At 59.8% G+C, this 21,161-nt stretch overlaps 3 protein-coding genes across 3 annotated transcripts; 1 reads left to right on the plus strand and 2 right to left on the minus strand.

Moving 5' to 3' along the window:
• Positions 1-323: 323 nt before the first annotated feature.
• Positions 324-5,742, plus strand: PGGHG (protein-glucosylgalactosylhydroxylysine glucosidase). Its single transcript, XM_090291593.1, is given in 15 exon segments — positions 324-391; positions 822-1,105; positions 1,411-1,621; positions 1,696-2,131; positions 2,985-3,104; positions 3,457-3,588; positions 3,795-3,906; positions 4,017-4,089; positions 4,180-4,316; positions 4,432-4,565; positions 4,684-4,779; positions 4,960-5,057; positions 5,133-5,344; positions 5,436-5,494; positions 5,593-5,742. Coding segments are annotated over 14 exon segments (2,229 nt in total). The 5' UTR covers positions 324-391; positions 822-846.
• Positions 5,743-8,121: 2,379 nt separating this feature from the next.
• Positions 8,122-9,350, minus strand: IFITM5 (interferon induced transmembrane protein 5). The gene is made up of 2 exons (XM_090267409.1): positions 8,985-9,350; positions 8,122-8,571 (listed from the first exon to the last, which is right to left on the minus strand). Exons 1-2 carry the CDS (start codon positions 9,174-9,176, stop codon positions 8,359-8,361), a joined length of 405 nt encoding a protein of 134 aa, XP_090123535.1. The 5' UTR covers positions 9,177-9,350; the 3' UTR covers positions 8,122-8,358.
• A 1,581-nt stretch (positions 9,351-10,931) lies between these two features.
• LOC150017279 (interferon-induced transmembrane protein 1-like) lies at positions 10,932-11,858 on the minus strand. The gene is made up of 2 exons (XM_090291605.1): positions 11,616-11,858; positions 10,932-11,123 (listed from the first exon to the last, which is right to left on the minus strand). The coding sequence occupies exons 1-2, from the start codon at positions 11,799-11,801 to the stop codon at positions 10,932-10,934; spliced, it is 378 nt and encodes a 125-aa protein (XP_090147731.1). The 5' UTR covers positions 11,802-11,858.
• Positions 11,859-21,161: the final 9,303 nt, after the last annotated feature.

The following is a 21,161-nucleotide window of genomic DNA, read 5'->3' on the forward strand; positions in this document are numbered from 1 at the left end:
GCAGGAGGACACCTGGGGGTCCCCTAAAGGGCAGGCGGGAGGGAGGCGCCATCGCCCAAGGCCACTGCCCCTCTCAGGTCCCCCCAGAAGTCTCTGAGGCCGGAGTTGGCGCAGGTGCCCTCGAGCCCTATCCGGGCACCGGTCCCAACGGGTCCGCAGACCGACCTACGGCCTCGGGGTGGGGGTGAGGACGGGGGTGCAGCCCAACTCCCCGCCCCACAGTCCCGCCTCCGGCCTGAGCAGCGGCCGCCCCGTCCCGCCCCCCAGCACCGCCCCGGGGGCGGGGACGCAGGGACCTTCCGGCCCACGCGGCAACCGCGGCGGCCTAGCGCTTGGGCCCTGGGACGGCGGCGTCTGCCCGGCTGAAGCCGAGGGACACAGCCCGGCCGTGGTGAGCCCAGAGAGCGCGGCCACCCGGCCCAGGGCCCCGGCCCGGCTCCTCGTCCCCACAGCCCCCCCAGCACCCGGGACCGCACCGCCTACACCCCGCCGCACCCCGAGGAGGCCTCCTCGGGAAACAGTGTTTGCCGGGGGCGGAGGCCTCCTCACTTCCACTCGCAGGGCGGGGTTCTGGGGCCTGTAGGTCGGAGTTTGAGGGTTCAGCTGAGTCCCTCGAGATCAGTACGCGCGATTGGGGGCTTTTCCTGGGGTGACTCCAAAGTGGAGGCTCTGAGAACCAGGGCTGGCCAGGCGGACCCACACTCTGCCCACCGTCTGTTGGGGCCATCAGCCAGCTTCCAAGGAGGGGACTTTGGGGTTTACAGCCTCCGAAGAGGGAGACCCAACCAATTGGGGGTTTCCCCGACCCCCACTCTTTCCAGGCCCCTCCATTGTGCCAGCCTTTCCATGGCGGATGCAGGTGAAGATCCCACCCTGTTCACTGCCCACTCTCTGCCCAGTGACCCCCGGCTCTGGGCCACCGTGACCAACACATACTTGGGCACACGTGTCTACCATGACACACTGCATGTGAGCGGCGTGTACAATGGGGCTTTGAGGGACACACACCGGGCCATTCTGCCCAGCCCCGTCAATGTCCAGCTGGAGGCCCCTGCGGGGACAGGAGAGCAGCTGACCACAGCCTTTGTCTTGGACACTAACACAGGTAGCCACTGCCTGTCCTCCCCTGCCCTGGCCCTTGTTCCAGGTCAGTGGGGGCGCTGGCAGCAGTCCTATCCCAGCCTCTCCTAACTCAGGGTGCCTGCCTCAAAGAAAAGGGGGCCCTGGGAGGGGGGCAGGGCCTGGGGTCCCCAGTGTAGCAGAGCTCCCTGCACAGGGCAGTTGGGCTGCAGAGCTTGTGGGCTCCACTCCCAGAGCAGAAAGGCCAGCAGCTTTGTAGCTGCCCCACTGGCCCCATGGGGAGGGGGGGAGCAGGCAGGCAACTTGCGTCTTCCCCTCTGCCCTCCCCAGGTTCCTTTCTGCACACCCTGGAGGGCCCCAGCTTTCGGGCCTCCCAGCGTATCTACGCCCACCGCACACTGCCTCACGTGCTGGCCTTCAGCGTGTCCATCACCCGCTTGGCGACGGGGAGCTGGCCCATCACCGTGCCGCTGCACTGCGCCTTCTCCCCAGAAAGCCCCGACATGGACCTGCACCTGGGGCCTGACTTCCAGGGAGCCCGGTGAGGAGGGGCCTGGAGGCAGCCGGGTGGCCTGCGAGGAAGCCTGTCCCTGAGACGCAGCCATGCTCCCGCAGGTCCCTGTATGGCCACACAATCACTCCCGAGCAGCCTGGAGGGCCACAGCAGGAGGTGCACATGCTGTGGACACCAGTGCCCCCAGCTCTGACCCTTGGAGAAGGCCAGAAGGACAGGACCTGGGAGTTCCTGACCGTGGTGGGCGGCAGCTGGGCTGAGGCCCAGGCCTGCTTCGCCGAGGCCCTGCAGCTGCAGGCTGGGGGCGCGCTGTATGCGGCCCATGCCCAGGCCTGGGCCCGACTCTGGGGCAGCTGTGGCCTGGATGTGGCGGGGCCCCTGCCCCTGCGCCAGGCTCTGCGTGGCGCCCTCTACTACCTGCTCAGTGCCTTGCCTGAGCCTGGGGTCCCGGGACATGTCTGCCATGGACTCAGCCCTGGGGGTCTCTCTAATGGGAGCCGTGAGGAATGCTACTGGGGCCATGTGTTCTGGGACCAGGTGGGCACCCCCCCCCAAACACACACCTGCCGCAGGGTGGGCAGTACCCTGTCATAGAGGGTCCTGTGGCTGAGGGCTCAGGCATGCTGCTGCCTCTTTCCTGCCTGGGGTAGGGGCTGTGGTTGGTGAAACCCGGGAGCCAAGGCAAAAGGGAAGGCTGCCTGGAGGAGGTGGTGTCTCGGCCAAAGGATACGTGCAAGTTTGATGGAGAGGTGATTCAGGCAAGGGGACCAGAAAATACAAAGGCCCAGAGCTGGGAGGCTTCGTGGCCTCTGGCCAGCGCAGGGGGAGGGGGCTGCAGGAGCACTGAAGACTTTTAGATTGGGGAGTGACAGAGACAGGTGTGGCGCAGACAGGTGTGACACAGGAGGAGTGACACGGACAGATGACATGGGCAGGTATGGCATGGACAGGTGTGTGTTCCAGAAAGGCCCTGTAGCTGCTGAGGGAGCGTGGATGGAGGCCTGGGACAGGGGTGGGAGCCCAGAAAAGCTGGGACTTGGTGACCAGTGGGCATGGGAGGGCCCAGAGAGCCGGTGCTGTGGCCCCCACTTTACCGCTGGGTTAGAAGAGGCTGAGTCGTTCCTCTAGCTCAGGCCGCCAGTGAGCACGGAGCAGCCTCCCTTGTCCAGGCTGCCCACACCCAGATTCTGGCCTGAGCCCCAGGCCAGACCCAGATGCCCACGGGGGAGGTAAAGCACTGGGCGGGGGACAGAGGGTCTAAGCTGGAGGTGGGGACGCCCGGTGGGCAGCAAGGGTCTGGGCTGCCTCTGAGACCCCATGAGGGCAGGTGAGGGCAGGAGGAGGCCGGCAGGGCTCCAGGACAAGAGCCCCTTGGGCTGTGCTCTCTCAGGACCTGTGGATGTTCCCCAACGTCCTCCTGCTCCAGCCGCAGGCTGCCAGGGCTCTCCTGCAGTACCGCGTCCGGACACTAGGTGGGGCCCTGGACAACGCCCGGAACCTGGGCTACCAGGTGAGGGGGCCCCAGTGCCCGCCCCACGGGCTCCTCTCTGGGTGGGGCTGGGGCTCAGCAGCACCCCCAGTCTGCGTTGCGCAGGTGGGACACCAGGCCGGCTGGGACACAGCCCGGGTCCCCTCACTCTGCGCCACGGGGAGCGCACCGTGGGAACTCGGCAGAGGCCACCTGGCCCACACTGGGGACATGCCCTGGGCACTCGGAGCCCGCAGGCCCCCACAGGGGCCCCAGGAAGTTGGTGCCCCCTCCTCTGCCCTCTGTGGCCGAGGCTGAGAGCTTAGGGAATGCGTGAGCTACGACCCGATCCCCTGGGCACAGAATCGGGTCTGCGGCATCCCCTGACCCTCAGGGAGCCAAGTTTGCCTGGGAGAGCGCCGGTTCCGGCCTGGAGGTCTGCCCTGAGGACATTTACGGGACCCAGGAAGTCCACGTCAATGGGGCCGTGGCGCTGGCCTTCCAGCTGTACTACCACAGCACCCAGGTGAGGCATCACCGTGCACCCAGGTGTGCCCCCTGCTCGTGTGGCCACCCCTCCACCATGCTGGCACTTCCTGTCTGGAACCAGTCCAGGCATCTTGGCTCTGGGATTTCACTTCTGGGCACTTGGAAGGGTGAGCATTGGCAAGAAATGCAGTGATTACTGGAAACCAGAATTGTGGGCGTCACTTCCACCCTCTCCGCCCCCAGGACCTGCAGCTCTTCCAGGAGGCTGGTGGCTGGGATGTGGTCAGCGCCGTGGCTGAGTTCTGGTGCAGCCGTGTGGAGTGGAGCCCAGCAGAGGACAAGTACCACCTGAAGGGTGAGGGCGTGGGGGTGGGGGGCACAGGTGGATGCACCTGGGGTAGCCAGCTGCACATGGGCAGGGCGCTAAGACCCGGCACTAAGCACCGTCTTGCCCTCTGTTCCCAGGAGTCATGCCCCCCGACGAATACCACTCAGGGGTTAACAACTCAGTGTATACCAACGTTCTGGCCCAGAACAGGTCAGACCCCGGCCCCAACCCAGCCCACCATGCGGGGGGCCAGCCAGGTGTGCGAGCACTGCAGCCCCCCTCCCTGCCTCCACCCTATAGCTTGCGCTTTGCTGCTGCCCTGGCCCAGGACCTGGGTCGGCCCGTCCCCAGCCAGTGGCTGGCAGTGGCTGATAAGATCAAGGTGCCCTTTGACCCGACGCAGAACTTCCACCCTGAGTTTGATGGGTATGAACTTGGTGAGTGGGCTCAGAGCCCCTTCGAGGCCCCTCTCCCTCCCGATGCCCCTTTCCCAACACGGAGTCCCTGGCCGCTTCCTCCCGGCCCCATCAGCAGCACCTGTCTGCCCCCCAGGAGAGGAGGTGAAGCAGGCAGATGTTGTGCTCCTGGGGTACCCCGTCCCCTTCTCCCTGAGTCCTCGCATTCGCAGGAAAAACCTGGAGATCTACGAGGCTGTGACGTCCCCCCAGGGCCCTGCCATGACCTGGGTAAGATGGGTGGCAGTCCTCACAGTGACCTCAGCCCCACCCACTGGCCTCAGTCATCCCTCCCCAGGCAGTGGGCACCCCCACACACAACAGCGTGTCCTCTGACCTCTGACTCCAGAGCATGTTTGCCGTGGGCTGGATGGAACTGAAGGACCCCAGGCGGGCATGGGACCTCCTGCAAAGGAGCTTCGCCAACATCACGGAGCCCTTCAAGGCCAGCCTGGCCCCTGGCCACACCTGCCTCTTGCTTGGGCCCCCTGGGTGGTAGGGGTGAGAGCCCAGCTTCAGGGGTCACAGCCCTGGCAATTCCCACTTGACCTCCCAGGAGTCAGAACAGTGGCCTCGGAAGGCCTGTGTCCTGGGGATTCTGGCCCTGATGACCTTAACCCTGCAGGTGTGGACAGAGAATGCAGATGGGTCTGGAGCTGTGAACTTCCTGACGGGCATGGGGGGCTTCCTGCAGGCGGTGCTCTTTGGGTTCACAGGGTTCAGGTGAGTGAGGTGACTGGCAGAAGATGGTCCCCCTGCCCCTCCCCACCTGCCTCACAGAGCCATCCCTGCTCCCAGGATCACCAGCGCTGGAGTGACCTTTGACCCCATCTGCCCGGTGGGCGTCTCTGGCGTGTGCGTCTCTGGCATCTCCTACCTGGGGAACAAGCTCGACTTCTCCTTCTCCGGGGACTCGATGACAGTCACAGTCAGGACCCGGACAGGACCGTAGGCGCACCCACTGGAGGTCGAGCTGTGGCCGTCCCAGGCTCGGCTCCCCTTGTCCCCAGGTGGGCTGCTGCCCCAGACCCATCTGGGGGCCTGGGGCCTCTCACCCTCAGGTGCGTGCCCTCACCCCCTGGTGGCCCCTTCTCCCCACAGGACACAAGGTGTCCTTCCCCTGCTCGGCTGGCCGGCTACAAAGGTCAGTCTCGTAGGAAGCAAGGCAGCCAGTTCCACTCCAAGAATACCCCGGGAGGAATGTTGGAAGACATTGGAGCCCATAGCAGCCCCTCTGGGACACCCTCGGGCCCTCCAGGCCCACAGAGACCGTCACCTGGTACTGTCCTGGGCCTCCCACACCAGCACATCTGTACCTGCCGGGCCCCAGGGAGGGGTGGGCGGCAGCACCTGCTCTGCTGTGGAGGCGGAGGCCGGCTCGGCCTCGCTGTGGAGGGCGTCGCGGTGAGGGGCACAGAGGGTACTCGGCCCACAGGACCGCGCCGCCCTAGCCACAAGGAACTCTCTGGGTCACCCTGCTGAGCCCAGTCATGGCCGGGCCCGGGGGCTCTGGGGCTGTCATGGGGACGCAGCGTCCTCAGTCCTTGACTCTGGGGCCACTGCATCAGGTTGGACAGCCCCCATCACGTGCCTTTCCTCAGCCAAGTGGGGCACGCAGCAGACCCCGCATCATCCCTCTGATGAGCTGGAAGGACAGAGCCAAGTGCACGCAGCTCAAAGCCACGACCCCAGGCCCATCTGGCCTGGGCAGGCCGCCCTCACCAGAGGCTCTGCCGGCGTCTGCTGGGGCCTCAGCCTGCAACTGGCATGTCAACCTCGGGTCCTTGGGGGCTTCCTGACAATGAGGCGAGGGTCTTGGGGGGCCCTGTCTGTGCACTGCTTGAGGATTAAAGTCGAGGCTGAGAAAGGCTGTGTCTGCCATGAGGACCAAGGGGCTCCTCTGGAAGTGGGGGTGCATGATGGGTCAGGTTTTTGGCCAGTAACTTGCTCACTTAGAGTGAGTAGCTGGGCCCCTCTCACCGAGCGCATTGTAGCGATAGGTAGTCCCAGTTCCCCAGCGGACACTGGGCAGCCGTACTGTGATAGACAGGGGGTGGGTGGAGGCATGGGGGGATCCCAGGCCTGACTGTGTGGCTGCAGGGGCGGGGGAGGTCAGCACCTGAGACGGAGTGGCCTCCAAGGGATGCAGCCATGCTGCAGGCTGGCACACATGTCAGCACCGGCCCCAAGGCCCTTGGTGGGGCTCTGCCATGCCCACAGGCCCTCCATCACCACCCGATGGGTCTGCCAAGGCAGCTGGGGCTGTACCGGGGCAGCAGCCCTGGAGCCGGGGGCGGGGCACTGCTCTGAGTGGGATACTGCTGTACACACGTGCCACATGCACACGGCCCCTGTGTCTAGCAGGGCGACCCTCTGCAGGACTGCAGGTGGCCGTGCATGCGTACTGGGCTCAGGGCCCATGGTAGCCAGAGACCTAAACCAGATCAGGGCCCCTCAGCCCACCCAGGACACACGCCTCCCTCACCCCCGACCTGGCTTGACCACACTATTCTCAGCCCCTGTGCAGAGCTGGACAATCTCCACTCCCGTCACGGCCTGCAGACGACCCCATGCCGGGGACATGTGCCTGGCCACACACGCTGACCCCTTCTCCCAGCCTCTCTGTCCAACAGGCTGGTCGCTTCTTGGGCCAAACCTGGAGCTTGGGGCCTGCAGGCAGTCTCCATCCCGGGCCACACACTGGCACACGGCCCTTGTCTTTGGTCCAGCGTGCGACCTGCTCCCAGCAGCGGCTGGTGTGGTCTCCACCCTTAGGCGCAGCCAGCATGCACATGCCACACCCCTCAGTTCGGGGCTGGGCGCTGTGGGTGTGTGGCTGGAGCGCTGTGCTGGCACGCGGGACGTGGCTGGGCCAGCCGCTGGGTGTCACGGGATGGGGGCTACTTTGGGGAAGCCAAGGACCACAGTCAACAGACCTCCACCCCCAGCTCAGGCAGAGTGGCAGGCAAAGGGGGTCCCTGGGGACAGAAGCGACCCTGGGTGGGGTGCTCACAACCCTGAGCCGCCCTGTGCTTAAGGCCCCTGCAATTAGCGTGCCCTGTCATTGGCCCATCCACAGCAGGGCCCCGGGGACCTCCCGCAGCCACACAGGGTGTGTGCGTGTGCTCAGCCAGGCCGCTGGCTGAGGGATGCACTGGGAAGGTGAAGCACAAGGACGTGCACCCAGCACCACGGATGCTCAGAAAATGTCCTCCCCTCCCAGTGTCCCCCTCTGTACAACTGTGTGGGTGGGGTATGGTCCCACCTGGGCATGAGCATGTGACGCGTGTGCGTGGGTGACAGTGTAACCATGCCTGCGTATGTGTGCGCCTCTGTGTCCAGCCGTAGTGACCCATGGACAAAGTGACCTGAAGATGGAGGTGCGCCCACTCCCAGCCCACAGGCAGGAACACACAGGAGAGGCCTCGTTGGCCTTGCACACGGACATGTGCACGCATGCACACACATAGGCAGATGGGGTGGGCACACATGGGGTCAGGGAGACACACCACGTGTGTTCTAGAAGACAGGCCACTGAACCACGGTGCCCAGCAGGGCAGCGGAGATGAAAAGCTTGCGTTCCCAAACTTGATTCTAAAATACCCAGGCGCCTCCACCCAGAAGCCACAAGCCACTCAGTGCCCAAGGGGACAGCCAGAGACCACGGCCAAAAGCAGAACATTCAGAAAGCCCACCCACCGTCAATGCTGGGGTCCGCCCTGGGGGTTGGGCTGTGGGGGAAGACACCCTCCCCCACCGGGGCCAAGAACCAGGCTCAGCTGGCATCTCGTGGAACCAGGTGCTTTTAATTGTGAAACCGAGGTGGAGCCTGGCACGTGGAGGGGAGGGTCCAGCTGGGGCACGGAGTCAGGGGCCAGGGACCATCAAGGTTAGGGTGAGGCCCCCGGGGTCCCGCAGGAGGATCCTCATGGTCAGCACGAGGTGCCCAGCCTGGAGCTGGGGTGGGCATCAGGCCAGGAGGTCAGGGTGCAGCCCAGGGCCTGGATGGGGGTGGCCCAGCCACTCAGTCATAGTCCGAGTCCTCGAACTTGGTGCTGAAGAAGGCGGCCGAGTCCCGGGCCAGCCGGGACAGGTGCAGGGCTCCGGTCACCACCAGCGCCAGCAGCAGCAGCGGCGGCACCACCGCCCACATGGCGGCCAGGATGTTGTAGCACTTGGCTTTGGAGCCCAGACGCCGCGCCTCCTCCAGGTCTCCAGCCACCTTCTGGTCTCTGGCCTGCGGACAGCAGCGGCCAGTCTCTACCTGGGCTGAGGCCTGGGGGGGGGGGGTCCTGCCTCCCCTGCCCCAGGTGGCACTGGGTCCACACCTCGGAGGGCCATGTTGAACCCCAAATCTGAAGGCAGGGATGTGGCCTGAGGGGACATTGCCCTGAGCTCAACCCACTCCCTTCACTGCCCCCAAAAGGCCACCCGGGATGGGCGCTGAGTTGGGGGCTCGGCCGAGGTAAGGCTGGAAGGGCCCCGCCTCCTCCCAGACCCTCGGAAGCCTCCGAGGACGCTCGGTGGGCGGGGGTCATCCTGAGAAGCACAGCCCACCGTACTGCGCAGCTCATGAGGTGGAGAGCCCGTCAGCGGCCCGAGACCCGTCTCCGCCCCCCCACAGCCCCCCCCCCCCAGCCCGCCGCCCACCTTGATGGAGTAGGCCAGCGCCAGGAAGCCCAGGCAGCACAGGTTCAGGTAGAGGGTGCTGAACACCGACCAGATCAGGTGGTCGCGGGGCGGGGCTCGCGGCGCTCCCAGCGGCACGGCCGTGTGCGCGTCGCCCGCGGCCTTGCGGGGCGTCGGGGCCCGGGGGTCCTCGCGGGGGTACGCGGTGTCCATGGGTTCCAGCGCCGTCGCCGCCGCGCTCCACTCCCGCCCCGAGGGGCGCCCAGGGCCGCTTATACCCGCCGCCGCCCGCCGCCCAGCACCGCCGCTAAATATAACGACAAATTACAGCCCGAGGCCGGAGCCGCAGAGCGCGGAGCCCCGCCCGCCGCCCCCCACCGCGCGGGGCGCGAACCGCTGCGGGGGCCCAGGACGAGGCCGCAGGGCCCCGTGCCCCGCCCAGACCTCCTCGCCGTGGTCGCCTTGGTGCCGGAGGACGAGTCAGCTGCGAGACAGCGCCCTTCAGGGACCCCCACACCCACCCGGCCCGCACACCTCTTCCCTGACGCCCCAGCGAGGGCGGCTGCTGGGCTGGGCCCTGGCTGCAGACCACCCATCACAGCCTTCCCGCGCCCAGCAAAGGAGTTGGAGGTGCCACCTCGGCGCCCTGGTAGGGGCCACGGTGCCTCCGCTTCAGGGGGGTCCTCTCACAGGGCCTCGGAATCCAGACCCTCCATCCCCAGGACAAGCTGCAAGCTGTGCCCATACCACCTTCCAGGCACCAGGCTCCGGCCCTGGGAAAACAAACCCCCGCCAGCTTCCCCTCCTGCAGGACCACCTTCCCAGGGCCTGACAACCCCCACCCCCGCCCGCCGCTCAGACGTGGGATCCCCGGGGACAGGGGCGCCCTCGTGCCAGCCATCGGCCACCACAGACAAAGCAAAGCCCGCGCCTGGCCCGGGAGTTAGGGTGCTGCAGGGTGTCCCGGGGGGCGGGGGCTCAGGTCTCCAGCCTCCAGGGCGCCAGGACGGAACAAGAATCCAGCGGGAAGAGCTGCCGACCACACACCAGAGCCAGCAGGACTGGCCTCGCCCCACAGCGGGAACCCAGGCGAGCCCGGTCCCCAGAGGGCAGGGCTCACGTACACGTGGGTTCACCTCCCAGACCTCAGCCCGTGGCCTCCGTGCTGACTGCGCGGGGCATGGCGGGGAGGGACAGCCCCAGGTCCCCGGTGCCTCGGCGGCCCTGTCCAAGGCTCTCACCCAGCGTCTGAGGTTCCCAAGGCTGGGAGACCCTCCCTGGGCACTGGCAGGGGCCCCAGCTGCAGGCCCAGCAGTTTGGTGGGAGCATTCGGTCCTTCCTCTCAGGGTTTCAGTCCATCAGGGCTGAGTGCTCTGTCCCTCCCCGGCCCCTGCCTGCCCCTGCCCCTGCCCCCTGCAGAGCAGGAAGGACAGAGCTGTGGGCTGGGGGGAGCACAGCAATGGGGGCGCCGCCCAGGAGGGGCTGAGGGGCTGGGCACCCTCCCTGCACCCTCCCTGCGGCCTCCCGGAAACCCGCCAGCGCACTCAGCCCTGCTCCCAGCCAGCCCGGGGTCAGGGAGGCTCGTTCTCGGGGCCAAGGGTGCTCTTTACCCAGCTCCCTTGGGGTCAGGGCTCAGACACTGAGAAGGACAGACCCCCTTCAGGCCCCTGGCTCAGCTGCTGCTCCCAGGGTGAGGCCAGAAACCAGGAACCTTGGAGAAAGTGCCGGGTCCCCCCTCAGAGCAACAAGCTGGTGGGCAAGCGAGGACGTGGGCTCAGTCTCGGGGGCAGGCTGGGGACTCGGCAGTGCCCCTGCGCAGGAATGTTGGCACGGTCCCCTACCAGTGCACTTTATTGGGTTCAGCGGCGGACAGGTGTGTCTGTGCACAGTGCTGCGTGAAGCGGTGGGCGCCGGGGGCGGGGCCAGGAGTGGGAGGGCAGGACGCGGTCCACCTGCCGTGGGCAGCGGCTAGTAGCCTCTGGGATTCTGCCCGGCCTGCACTATTGCCTGAATGGCAGCTGGTAGGAAAATCACCAGGAGAACAATGAATCCCACCATCACAAGGAGGCCCAAGACCAGGGCCCAGATGTTCAGGCACCTGGCGGTGGACGCATAGCTCTGGGCCCCGATCACATCACGCACCATCTTCCGGTCCCTCGCCTGTGGGAGAAGAGAGGGTGAGGGGGGCGTGGAGCGGGTCCTGGGGGAGCCAGGTGCTGAGACGCAGGTCCTCCCCGCTGGCCCCTGCCCAGAGCAGCCCCCACCTGCCCCTCAGCCAGATCAGGACCCTCCTCTGCCCGCTTCCTGGAGCCTGAGCAGGTCAGGGCCTCATGGGTCCCTCCCTCAGAGCCTCTCAGCCTCTCCTGGGGCCCCAGGGCTCCCCCTCCCCCTGCCCTGGCCCCCTTGCTGGCCTCACCCCACCAGGGGTCACGGTTTCAGGGTCCTCTTGTTCTCTCGACAGAGCGTGCGGACACGCATTGACTCTGAGGGATGTCACTTCTGGGATGGTCAGCAGGGAACTGCTTGCAGCCTCATCCTGACCCACACACATGCACACACACACGTGCACACACATAGGTGCACACACGTGGGCTCCCCACCCCCCAGGGCCATGCGGGCAGGAGACCTCTGTGGGCTCACACCACCACCCACCTTCACGGAGTAGGCGAACGCCACGAAGCCCAGGCAGCAGACATTGAAGAAGAGAGAGTTGAACAGGGACCAGACGATGTGGTCGGGCACCGCGGTCTCCGGCTGGATGTTGACCACGGTGGACATCACGGGTCCTGAGCCCTGGGGCACCCCAAGCATGGTCACCTCGTGTTCCTCCCTGATCATCTCTGGTTCTGGGGAGCAGGTTGGTCCCAAGTGAAGAAACGGAAGCTTCCTGCAGCAGAGACCTGAGCAGGGTGGGTCCAGATGTTGGGACAGAGCTCAGGGCCCTCCCTCTTTGTCATTGTTCTGATTTCTCAGTTTTTATTTCCTGGTGTTTTGTAAGTTGGTCATTTGGCTGTGTCCTAGGAGGGTGGACACACTATTGAGTGTCACGTTACAGCAGAACGATGTGGGAGGAGAGCCTGCTGTCTAAGTTGGGGTGGCGGGGGGGGCTTCTCCACCCAGCACTCAAGTCAGGGCCTGCCCAGCCACCCCATCCTCACTGAGGGCTGCAGCGGGCCCCGGGGGTCTTTCCCAGCCTGGACTTACCCCCGCCTGGGCCCTGACTCTGCCCATCTCCAGTCCCCATGCAGGGCCCCCGCCAGTGGTCACAGAGACCCCACAACCACCCCAGGGGGAGCTCTGTGCTGAGATGCCATCATGTTTTTTTGACTCAGTGTTCCCCTGGGTCCTGTGAGCTGGTAACAATTTGAGTCTGAGCATGTCCCTTCTGATCACGTTTGCCCGGGTACTGGCCAGAGGGATGGGCTTCAGGATCCCTGCCCGCGTGTCCTCCTGTTGCTCACGGTGGGTCACCACCGGCACACACGCCTGGGGACCAACACAGCGGCTCTGACACAAGGGGGTGTTCTCCTTGGGACAAGCGTGTGGGGCCAAGGGTGCCTCCAGCTTCCAGACTGCACAGAGGTTTGTGCATATCGGTGTAGGTAATGCCAGGCACGGAGTGTAGAGACTGTAAAACGGGGACAAAGAGTGACAAAATTGAGTGAGGGCGGATGGAGCTCAGGGAGAAACGCGGCCCACACGCAGCCACACGGACTGTGGATCAGTGCCGCTGGCGTCCTGCCTGCTTGGGCAGAGCACACGGAGGCGCGATGCCAGGAGCCAGCTTCCCATCATGGTCTGTGTGGGAGGGGGACACTCCCACGTTTAGTGCCTGAGTCCCCTTCCACACCCTGAGAAATGTCAGAAAATTGCCCCGAGCTCTCCTGGGAGACACAAATGGCAGGAAGCAACGGAAGATGGACATGCCTCTTCTCCACGCGGCCCTTCGGTCCCTGGTGGGCCACCGTCCTAGCGGGTCCTTCTTCAGTTAGGTCCAGACATCCTTGGGAGGAAGGCTGAAGCTCCTCCTGCCCTTCAAGGTTGGGGGGCCCTTGTTTCCCTCTCCTCTGACCAGAGAGACATTGAACCGGAGGCTTAGCCCAAGCCCTTTCTCAGCTGAATTCAGCCCAACCGGACACTGCTGTGGCCATTCTCCTGGTCCTCAGCCCTGGGCAGGGAGGAAAGCAGAGCCCTGGGAGGTGGTTATGGTGGCCGGATCACTCCCATGAGGGCCACTTGGGCCTTTGCTGGGAGCCATCCTGGTCCTGTGGATGCACCAGCCTCTCTTGCCTCTGTCGGGGGTCTGAGCGTGGCCCTGGGTGTGGCTGTGCAGTAAGGTGCTCCCCAGACCGACCATGTGACCCATAGTCGGAGGCTGTCACGTGGGCCTCAGCAGCTTTCCCACCGAGAACATCCCAAAAAGTCTGTTCATGGTGAAAACAAAAACGTTACTGGAAGGGATATCTGCACCCCCATGTTCACTGCAGCGCGGCTGCCCAGAGCCAGGACATGGCCGGGCGCCAGGAGAAGGTGTGGCTGACAGCGACTCTCTCTGAGGAGGTCCTGACACTAATTCCTAGAAGAATCTAAGTCACCGTCTGAAATACGTGCAAAGAAATAAAGGAAACCTTGTCAAAACCATGTCTCACCAAATAGAAAATATCAATAAAAAGATAGAAGTCTTCCAAAAAGAACAAGCAGAAATCCTGCAAGGAAGAAGTACAAGAAATGAAAATTGTGTGAAGGAGCTCAGCAACACACCTGAGACGGAAGGGAAGGGGTCCGCGAACTCGGAGGCAGGTGCCCTGAGATTCCGCGTGGACGGAGGAAGGGATGCAGAGGGTGGTGACCACGTGCCGTGGATGCACCAGGGCTCGGGTTTGACCCCCATCAGGGCCTGACCGGGAACAGCCCATGATGCACCACCAAGGGGAACAACAAATTGACATCTCTCTCGCTCTCTCTCTCCCTGGCTACCGCCCTCTATCCCTTCCTCTGTCTCTCTCTAAAATCAATACATTAAAAAATATGTTTTTTAACATTTTATTTATTTTTAGAGAGAGGGGAAGGGAAGGAGAAAGAGAGGGAGAGAAACATCACTGTGTGGTTGCCTCTCATGCGCCCCCAGCTGGGGGCCTGGCCTAAAACCCAGACATGTGCCCTGACTGGGAATCGAACCAGCGGCACTTTGGTTCACAGGCCGGTGCTCAGTCCACTGAGCCACAGCAGCCGGGGAAAACATTTTTAAAGAATGAAATATCACCATTCGCAACAACATGGGTAAACCCTGAGGGCATCGTGCTGAGTGAAGCAGTGATACAGCGGATGACACACACCGTTCGATCTCTCTTACGTATCTGAGACCCGGGGTTTGAAGGATGTTAACCCGACCTGTTGGGGTCATTTGGCAACCGCGCAAGCAGGGGACCCCCCTGCCCTGCCGCTGAGGCTCACGCGGCAGCTTACCAATTTGCTCGATTTGAAAACAGAAAGAAATAGACATAAAAACAAATTCCCCGTGTGTTTTTCCTGCTGATGAGGATGAGCTGCTGGGCGCAGCAGTCACGGCTGCCGGAAGGGAAAGGAAACAAATGAGCCCCACCAAGTCTAAAACGTCACGTGATGAAACTCGCGTCTTCTCTGGACCCCAGGAGGGCACTTCTGACTGATTCTCCACCTCACTGCAGGGGGGCGGAGGGAGCACCCCGAGCACCTACCGTGAAAGCGTCCACCTCTGTCCCCGCTGCACGAGCGAAACGGACACAACCACACGGGACGTATGTCACGCAAGTCTTGCAGCCACTGGAAGAACCAGCCTGACAGGAGAAACGGCATTTCATTCCATCAAAATGCGGGAGGTCTGAACAAAACGACGGAATACTTGACCTCATTGGCTCCGTATGTGTGTCCGCAGCGTGTTCGGTACCCACACAGGGGCACATGTTATAAATATAGCGTGTATTTCAAATGTTCGTGGAATGTGTACTGTTGTCTTCAGTGTGAAGTGGATATTAAACGTTATCAGATTCACAATATGTTCTGGGTGGATGCGAGATGAACGTGAACACCTCTAATGACTGATAACAAGAGGCAAGGAGACAGACACACAGGCAGCATCTGTTACCCGATACTTAGCTGTCAGCTAAGAACTCGGAAAATGAATCTTTAACATTCGGGTTGCACGTGGGCTGAATGTGAGCATCAGGTGAGAGGGCAGAATTGAACCGCAAAGGAAACAGGTGAAGCGGGGGCAGGGAACGGGGCCCTTTTACTCCCCAGGAAACGTTTACACACTAAGATACATTGGGACTTAATAACCCTGAACTACAAGGTGTGCACACATGTCATCAATAAAACAGAAGTGGAATAGTGAATTCTCAAGTCAGAGACGCTAAGAAAGGGGGGAAAGGGAGACTTCCGGCCAAGATGGAGGCCTAGACAGACACGCTGCGTCTCCCTCCACAGCTAAGGAGGAACACGACTGCCTCAAACCGGGAGACAACCAGGAGTTCCAGAAAATCGAGCTGCATGGAAGTCCAGCAAACAAAGGTATAAAGAAGAAATACCCAGGCAGGTAGGAGGGGCGGAGAGGACGCGGTGTGGTGGTGGCGGCAGCGTCAGCAGCAGGGGGAAAGCACAGTTACACGTTTTAAAAAGTCAGGAGGGACACTTGGGGAGCGTTCCCAGCTCCCAACCAGCTCACAGTCCCAGCGCCGGGGGAAAATCAAGCCTCATTGCTTCTGACTGTGCAGACCGGTGGGGGTTGGGGCGGAGGCAGAAACTGCCAGTCTCTCAGCAGAATCTGCTTGTTTAAAGGGTCCCCACGGTCCTAGAACATCCACAGACCCACCCACTCTGGGAACGACGGCCAGGGCAGCAGCTAGAGGGGTGCCAGTCCCATATGGAAGTGGGAGAGGTGCCTGGAAAAGGGGCGAGTGCTGAGCAAGTGTCATTGTTCCCTCTGAGACCCCTCCCCCACACACAGCGCCACAGCATGGTGAAATGGGTCGCCCTGTACTGACTAATCCCTAAGTCTCCGCCCCTTACAACGTAACAGGAGCAACAGCTTTACCTAAGACACAGAGGCAAACACACACAGGAGCCTGTCAGAATGAGGAGACAGAGAAGTATGGCCCAAAAGGGGGAATGGATCAAGGTTCCAGTGGGAGAACTAAGCAATGAGGAGATAGCCAACCTCACAGATGAGGAGATAGCCAACCTGACAGATGTAGAATTCAAAACACTGGTGATAAAGATGCTCACAGGCTTGACATATGCTTGAGTACGGCAACGCATAAGGGAAGAAGTGAAGGCTATGCTAAGTGAAATGAAGGAAAATCCACACAAAACCAATGGTGAAGGGAAGGAAACCGGGGTTCAAATCAGTGATTTGGAACATAAGGAAGAAAAAAACAGTCAACCAGTACAGAATGAGGAAGCAAGAATTGAAAAAAATGAGGAAAACTTCCCAAATTTTGCAAAGGAGATGGACATACACATCTGAGAAGCACGGAGGGTCCCGGGTGAGGTGGACCCAGAGGGGACCATGCCAGGACACATCATGACTGAGATGCCAAAGGTGAAAGAGAAAGAGAGAGTCCTGGGGGCAGCAGGAGAGAGGCAGAGTTGCCTACGGGGGTGCTTATAGGACTCTCAGCTGATTTCTCAGAGGACACTTTGCAAGCAGGAAGGGACTGGCAAACAGTATTCAACATGATGAAAGGCAACTTGCAACCAGGATTACTCTGCCCAGCAAAGCTATCACTTAGAATGGAAGGGCAGATGAATGCTTCCCAGACAAGGTAAAGCTAAAGGAGTTCATCATCACCAAGCCATTATTATATGAAATGTCAAAGGGACTTACTTAAGAAAAAGATCAAAAATATGAACACTGAAATGACAACAAACTCACAACTATCAACAACTGAATCTAAAAAATAAAAACAAAATCCACCTAAACAAACTAGAGCAGGAACAGAATCATAGGTATGCAGATCATTTGGAGGGTTATCAGCTGGGAGAGGGAGGGGGAGAAATGGGGAAATGGCGCAGGGACTAAGAAGCATAATCGGTTGGTTCAGAACAGACAGGGGGGAGTTAAGAATAATATAGGAAAGGGTGAAGCCAAAGAACTCATATGCATGACCCATGGATGTGAACTAAGGGGGGTGGGATTGCTGGAGGGAAGGGGGGTACTGGGCAGAGGGGAGCAAAGGGAAAGAAGATTGGGACAGCTGTAACAGCAGAATCAATAAAATATACTTCAAAAAAGAAAAAAGAAAAGAAAGGGGGGAAAGGAATGTACAATAGAGAAAAAGAAAGTTAAATCAAACGGTAAGAGTTTAACTTATTTACATTAAATCCGTCGATTGCTAAAACTGATTTATTATGAGAGACTTTATGCTTCTTATAAGATACAAACTTTGAGCAAAGGTTAGAAAAGTTTGAAATTTATAAAATAAAAAACATACACCGTGAAAGGTTAACCAAGAGGTTGCCTTTCGTTTATATTGCTATGGGCCAGTGCAGGCCTCCAGGGGGAAAGCCTTACTAACGGGGTATTTCACAGTGAAAACCCCCCCGGGAAGGCATCTCACACTCAAAGTGAAAAAGTATTGGGAAAAGATTAAACCCCCAATAGCCTGCTCTATAGAAAATTGAAGATAAGAGTTGCATCGAGCCCCAGCTGGGGTGGCTCAGTGGATTGAGCACAAGCCCGTGAACCAAAGGATCACGGGTTTGATTCCCAGTCAGGGCACCTGCCTGGAGTGCAAGCCAGGTCCCCACTTGGGGGCGCAAGAAGCAGTCATACACGGATGTTTCCCTCTTTCTCCCTCCCTTCTCCCCTCTCTAAAAATAAATAAGTAAAATCAAAAAAAGAAAAGGAAAAAAGAGTTGCACCGAATGTCCCGTCTGTAGCAGGGCCAGCAGGAAGTGAGGGGCGTGTTGGCCGTGTTGAACGAAGAAACAACTCAGCATCTGGAATTCTGCATCTACTGAAATTATTCCTCAAAAGTAAAGAGAAATGGATTTTCTCAAACAAACAAGACCAAGGGATTTGTATGGCGTACAGTTATCCTGTGGGAAATGTTAAAAGAAGTTTTTCAGGCAGAAGTAAAACTGCATAGGCTAGAGGCTTTGATCTCCATGAAGAAAGACAGTGCATTTGAGAAGGAATAAGTGAAGAGAAAACAAACCATTGTTTCTTATTTCCAGCTGAGTGAGAAGGAAGAAGAGCTGTCAGGCCACACGACACAGTGATGACTACGGTGGTCGTGGCGTGGGGCCGGGGGAAGGGGCGCAGTGAGGCTCCAGGCGCCCCCGCACCACACCGCCCGCGGAGTCCGCAGTGCTACCGGAAGGCTGGGCGCTTAGTTAAAAATATATACGGGTGATTTCAGCAAAAATGGTGAAGTTACACCCCCTCCCCACCCCAAATCCTCTCTGCCATGAAAGCAATGATAACACTGGCAAAAGTTGTAAGAATAAAACTTTTCAGAACTCTAGGGATTATAAAAATTCTTGCACTCTTATGGGTATGGCCAAATCAAGAAAAACGCCTTGGTCTTGGCAAGAACAGGCGCTTTGTGGGGTGTGAACTTCCTGTGTTCACAGTGGCCGCTCTCATCAGCCTTTGGGAACTTGAAACCCGCAGCCCACAACCCAGGGTGGGTGGGGGGCTGTCAGGCTGGGTTTCCTGGACAGGAACAGGACAGTGGCTGAGGACTGTCGCCCGAAGACGCCGCCCACGGCATCTCCTCTTCCTGCGGGACTCGGCGCTGTCCCTCAGGGACATTTGTTCCAACAGAAGCGATGGGGAGCAATTGCTGATCACCTGGGGGGCGCTCCGCCAGTTGGGAAGTTTAGGAGGAAGCGCTGGGGGGCAGGATGTGCACAGGAGGCTTTGAGAAGCTACAATGATTTTTAAATGGGCAAGGGGCTCAAATCACATTTCCCCCAAGAAGATATACAAATGGCCAACAAGCCTGGGAAAAGATACTCAGCCTGCATCACGAAGGATTGCAAACTAAACCACAGTGAGACACCACCTCATACCTACGAGGGTGGGAATTGCCAAAGCACCAGAAAATAGCCAGTGTGGGTGCAGATGAAGAGAAATGGGAACCCTCTGCAGTGGTGGCGGGATTGTGAAATGGTGCAGCTGCCACCAAACTCGACACCCAGAGTTACCGTGGGACCCAGCAGGTGAGGTGTCTACACCCGGGGTGTCTACAGAGACACGTGTCCGTGCAGAACCTTAGACACAATGGTTATGGCCGTGTTCCGCTCACGGCCACAATGTGGAGGCCGCCCGAGGGCCTGGCCACGGATGAGAGAATAAACAGGGTGTTATAGACACTCCCTGGAAGCTTATACAGCCCCCAAAAGGAACAGTCCTGACACATTACCCCTTGGATGAACCTCCAAAACATTCTGCTAAGAGAAAGAAGACAGACCCCAAACTTCACGTATTACATGATCTCTCTTAAACGATGTGTCCGGGAGAGGCAGTTCCGTAGGGACAGAGGGCAGACTGGCGGCCACTGGGGGATGGGAGCGGAGGAAGTGGAGGCTGATTACCTAATGGACACAGGATGTTTTTTCTGGGGCGAAAAGTGTTGCAACTGGAAGCAGGTGGTGATTGCACGGGGCTGGGAGTGCGGTAAATGCCACTGACTTGTGCGCTTCGGAGGGGGAACTAGATGTGTGTGAACTTCCACCGAGGCGGCCACCTGCGCGGGGCTCGGCTTGTGCCGGGAACGGCCTGGCGGGGTCTGCCTGGCCGCGCGGTGCCGGTGCGCCCGACACACTCCCTGAACCCTTTGTAAAGATGTGGGACTTACCGGTTTCGGTATTTAAGTAATTTCTGTCCAAACATCAGCTTACCACAAATTTCATCAGAGACATCTGTGGCCACACAGGACCAAGAGCCGAAGGCCACGGGATTACATAAGAGACCAGCAGGGACAGCAGCAACAGCGGGAGGGGGAAAGGGTGCCCCTGGGGAAGGGGTGAATCTGGTTTTCGGACTCTGAGTTGCTACATTTTATGATTTAAAAAGTCCACTTTTCAACCACCGAGTTATGAAAAATGCAAATAAACAGATATACGGCCTGTACCCAGGGAAAGTGTACTCAACAGAAACTGTCTCTGAAGATGTCTAGATCCTGTAATTACTGGGAAGACACCCTAAGTCTCCTACGTGAACCATGTTTGAGGGTGTAGAGAAAGCCACGCCAAAAAACTCAAGAGAAGTATGAGCAGAACGTCTCCCCAAATACAAAATAGCAATAAAAAGATAGAAGGCATCAAAAGACAACAAATAGAAGTTTTGCAGTGGAAAAACACAAAAAGTGAAAATTTCAGAGAGCAGTTCAGTCTCCCACTTGAGACAGAAGAGAGGAATCTGTGACCTTAAAGACAGGTCAACCACGACTGCTCAGTGTGAGGAACAGAAAAAAAAGGTAAAGAGAAATTAACTTTGCTCCAGAAGCCGAGGACCGCATATAACATGTTAACACATGGATGACGGTGTCCCAGGAGAAAGGGAAGCATAGCGAGGGACATAAATAATATTTGAAGAAAGAGGGCTGACACTTCACAAATGGGGTGAGAAACTGCCATCTACACACCCAAGAAGTTCACCTCCAAGAACGGTGCTACAGATGCCCAACCTGGACAGACAGAACCCAGCTGTTGAAAGAAAAGCCAAGGAGAGACTTCTGACGTCTCAAGAGAGAAGCAGGCCGTCGTGTGATGGCATCTGAGTACGGTCCGGACGGACTCCCCACCAGAACGTGGGGCCCAGGAGAGGCAGGACATGCAGACTGCTGGGGGGACCTGGCTGTCAGTCACGGCCTCTGCGTCCAGCCCTGGCTGCCGTGGCTCCGCGGGTGGAGCGTCGTCCTGCAAACCCAAGGTCACCAGTCTGACTCCCGGTCAGGACGCAGGCCTGGGCCGCGGGCCGGGTCCCCAGTCGGGGCGCATACAGGCGGCAACTGACCGATGCTTCTCTCTCGAATCAGTGCCTCTCCCACCCTCTCTCTCCCTTCCCCTCTCCCTAAAAATAATAAAATCAACAGGCATGCCGTCGGGTTAAGTGAGGATTAAAAAAAAACTCTAAAGCTTGTAGGAGGAGAAAAATAATAGAAGTTAGAGCAAATATAGACAATAGGAAGTAGAAAAACAATACAAAAA

Source organism: Furipterus horrens, unplaced genomic scaffold (genome assembly GCF_987537825.1).
Source record: "Furipterus horrens unplaced genomic scaffold, mFurHor1.1.pri manual_scaffold_2, whole genome shotgun sequence".
Lineage (NCBI taxonomy): Eukaryota > Metazoa > Chordata > Mammalia > Chiroptera > Furipteridae > Furipterus > Furipterus horrens.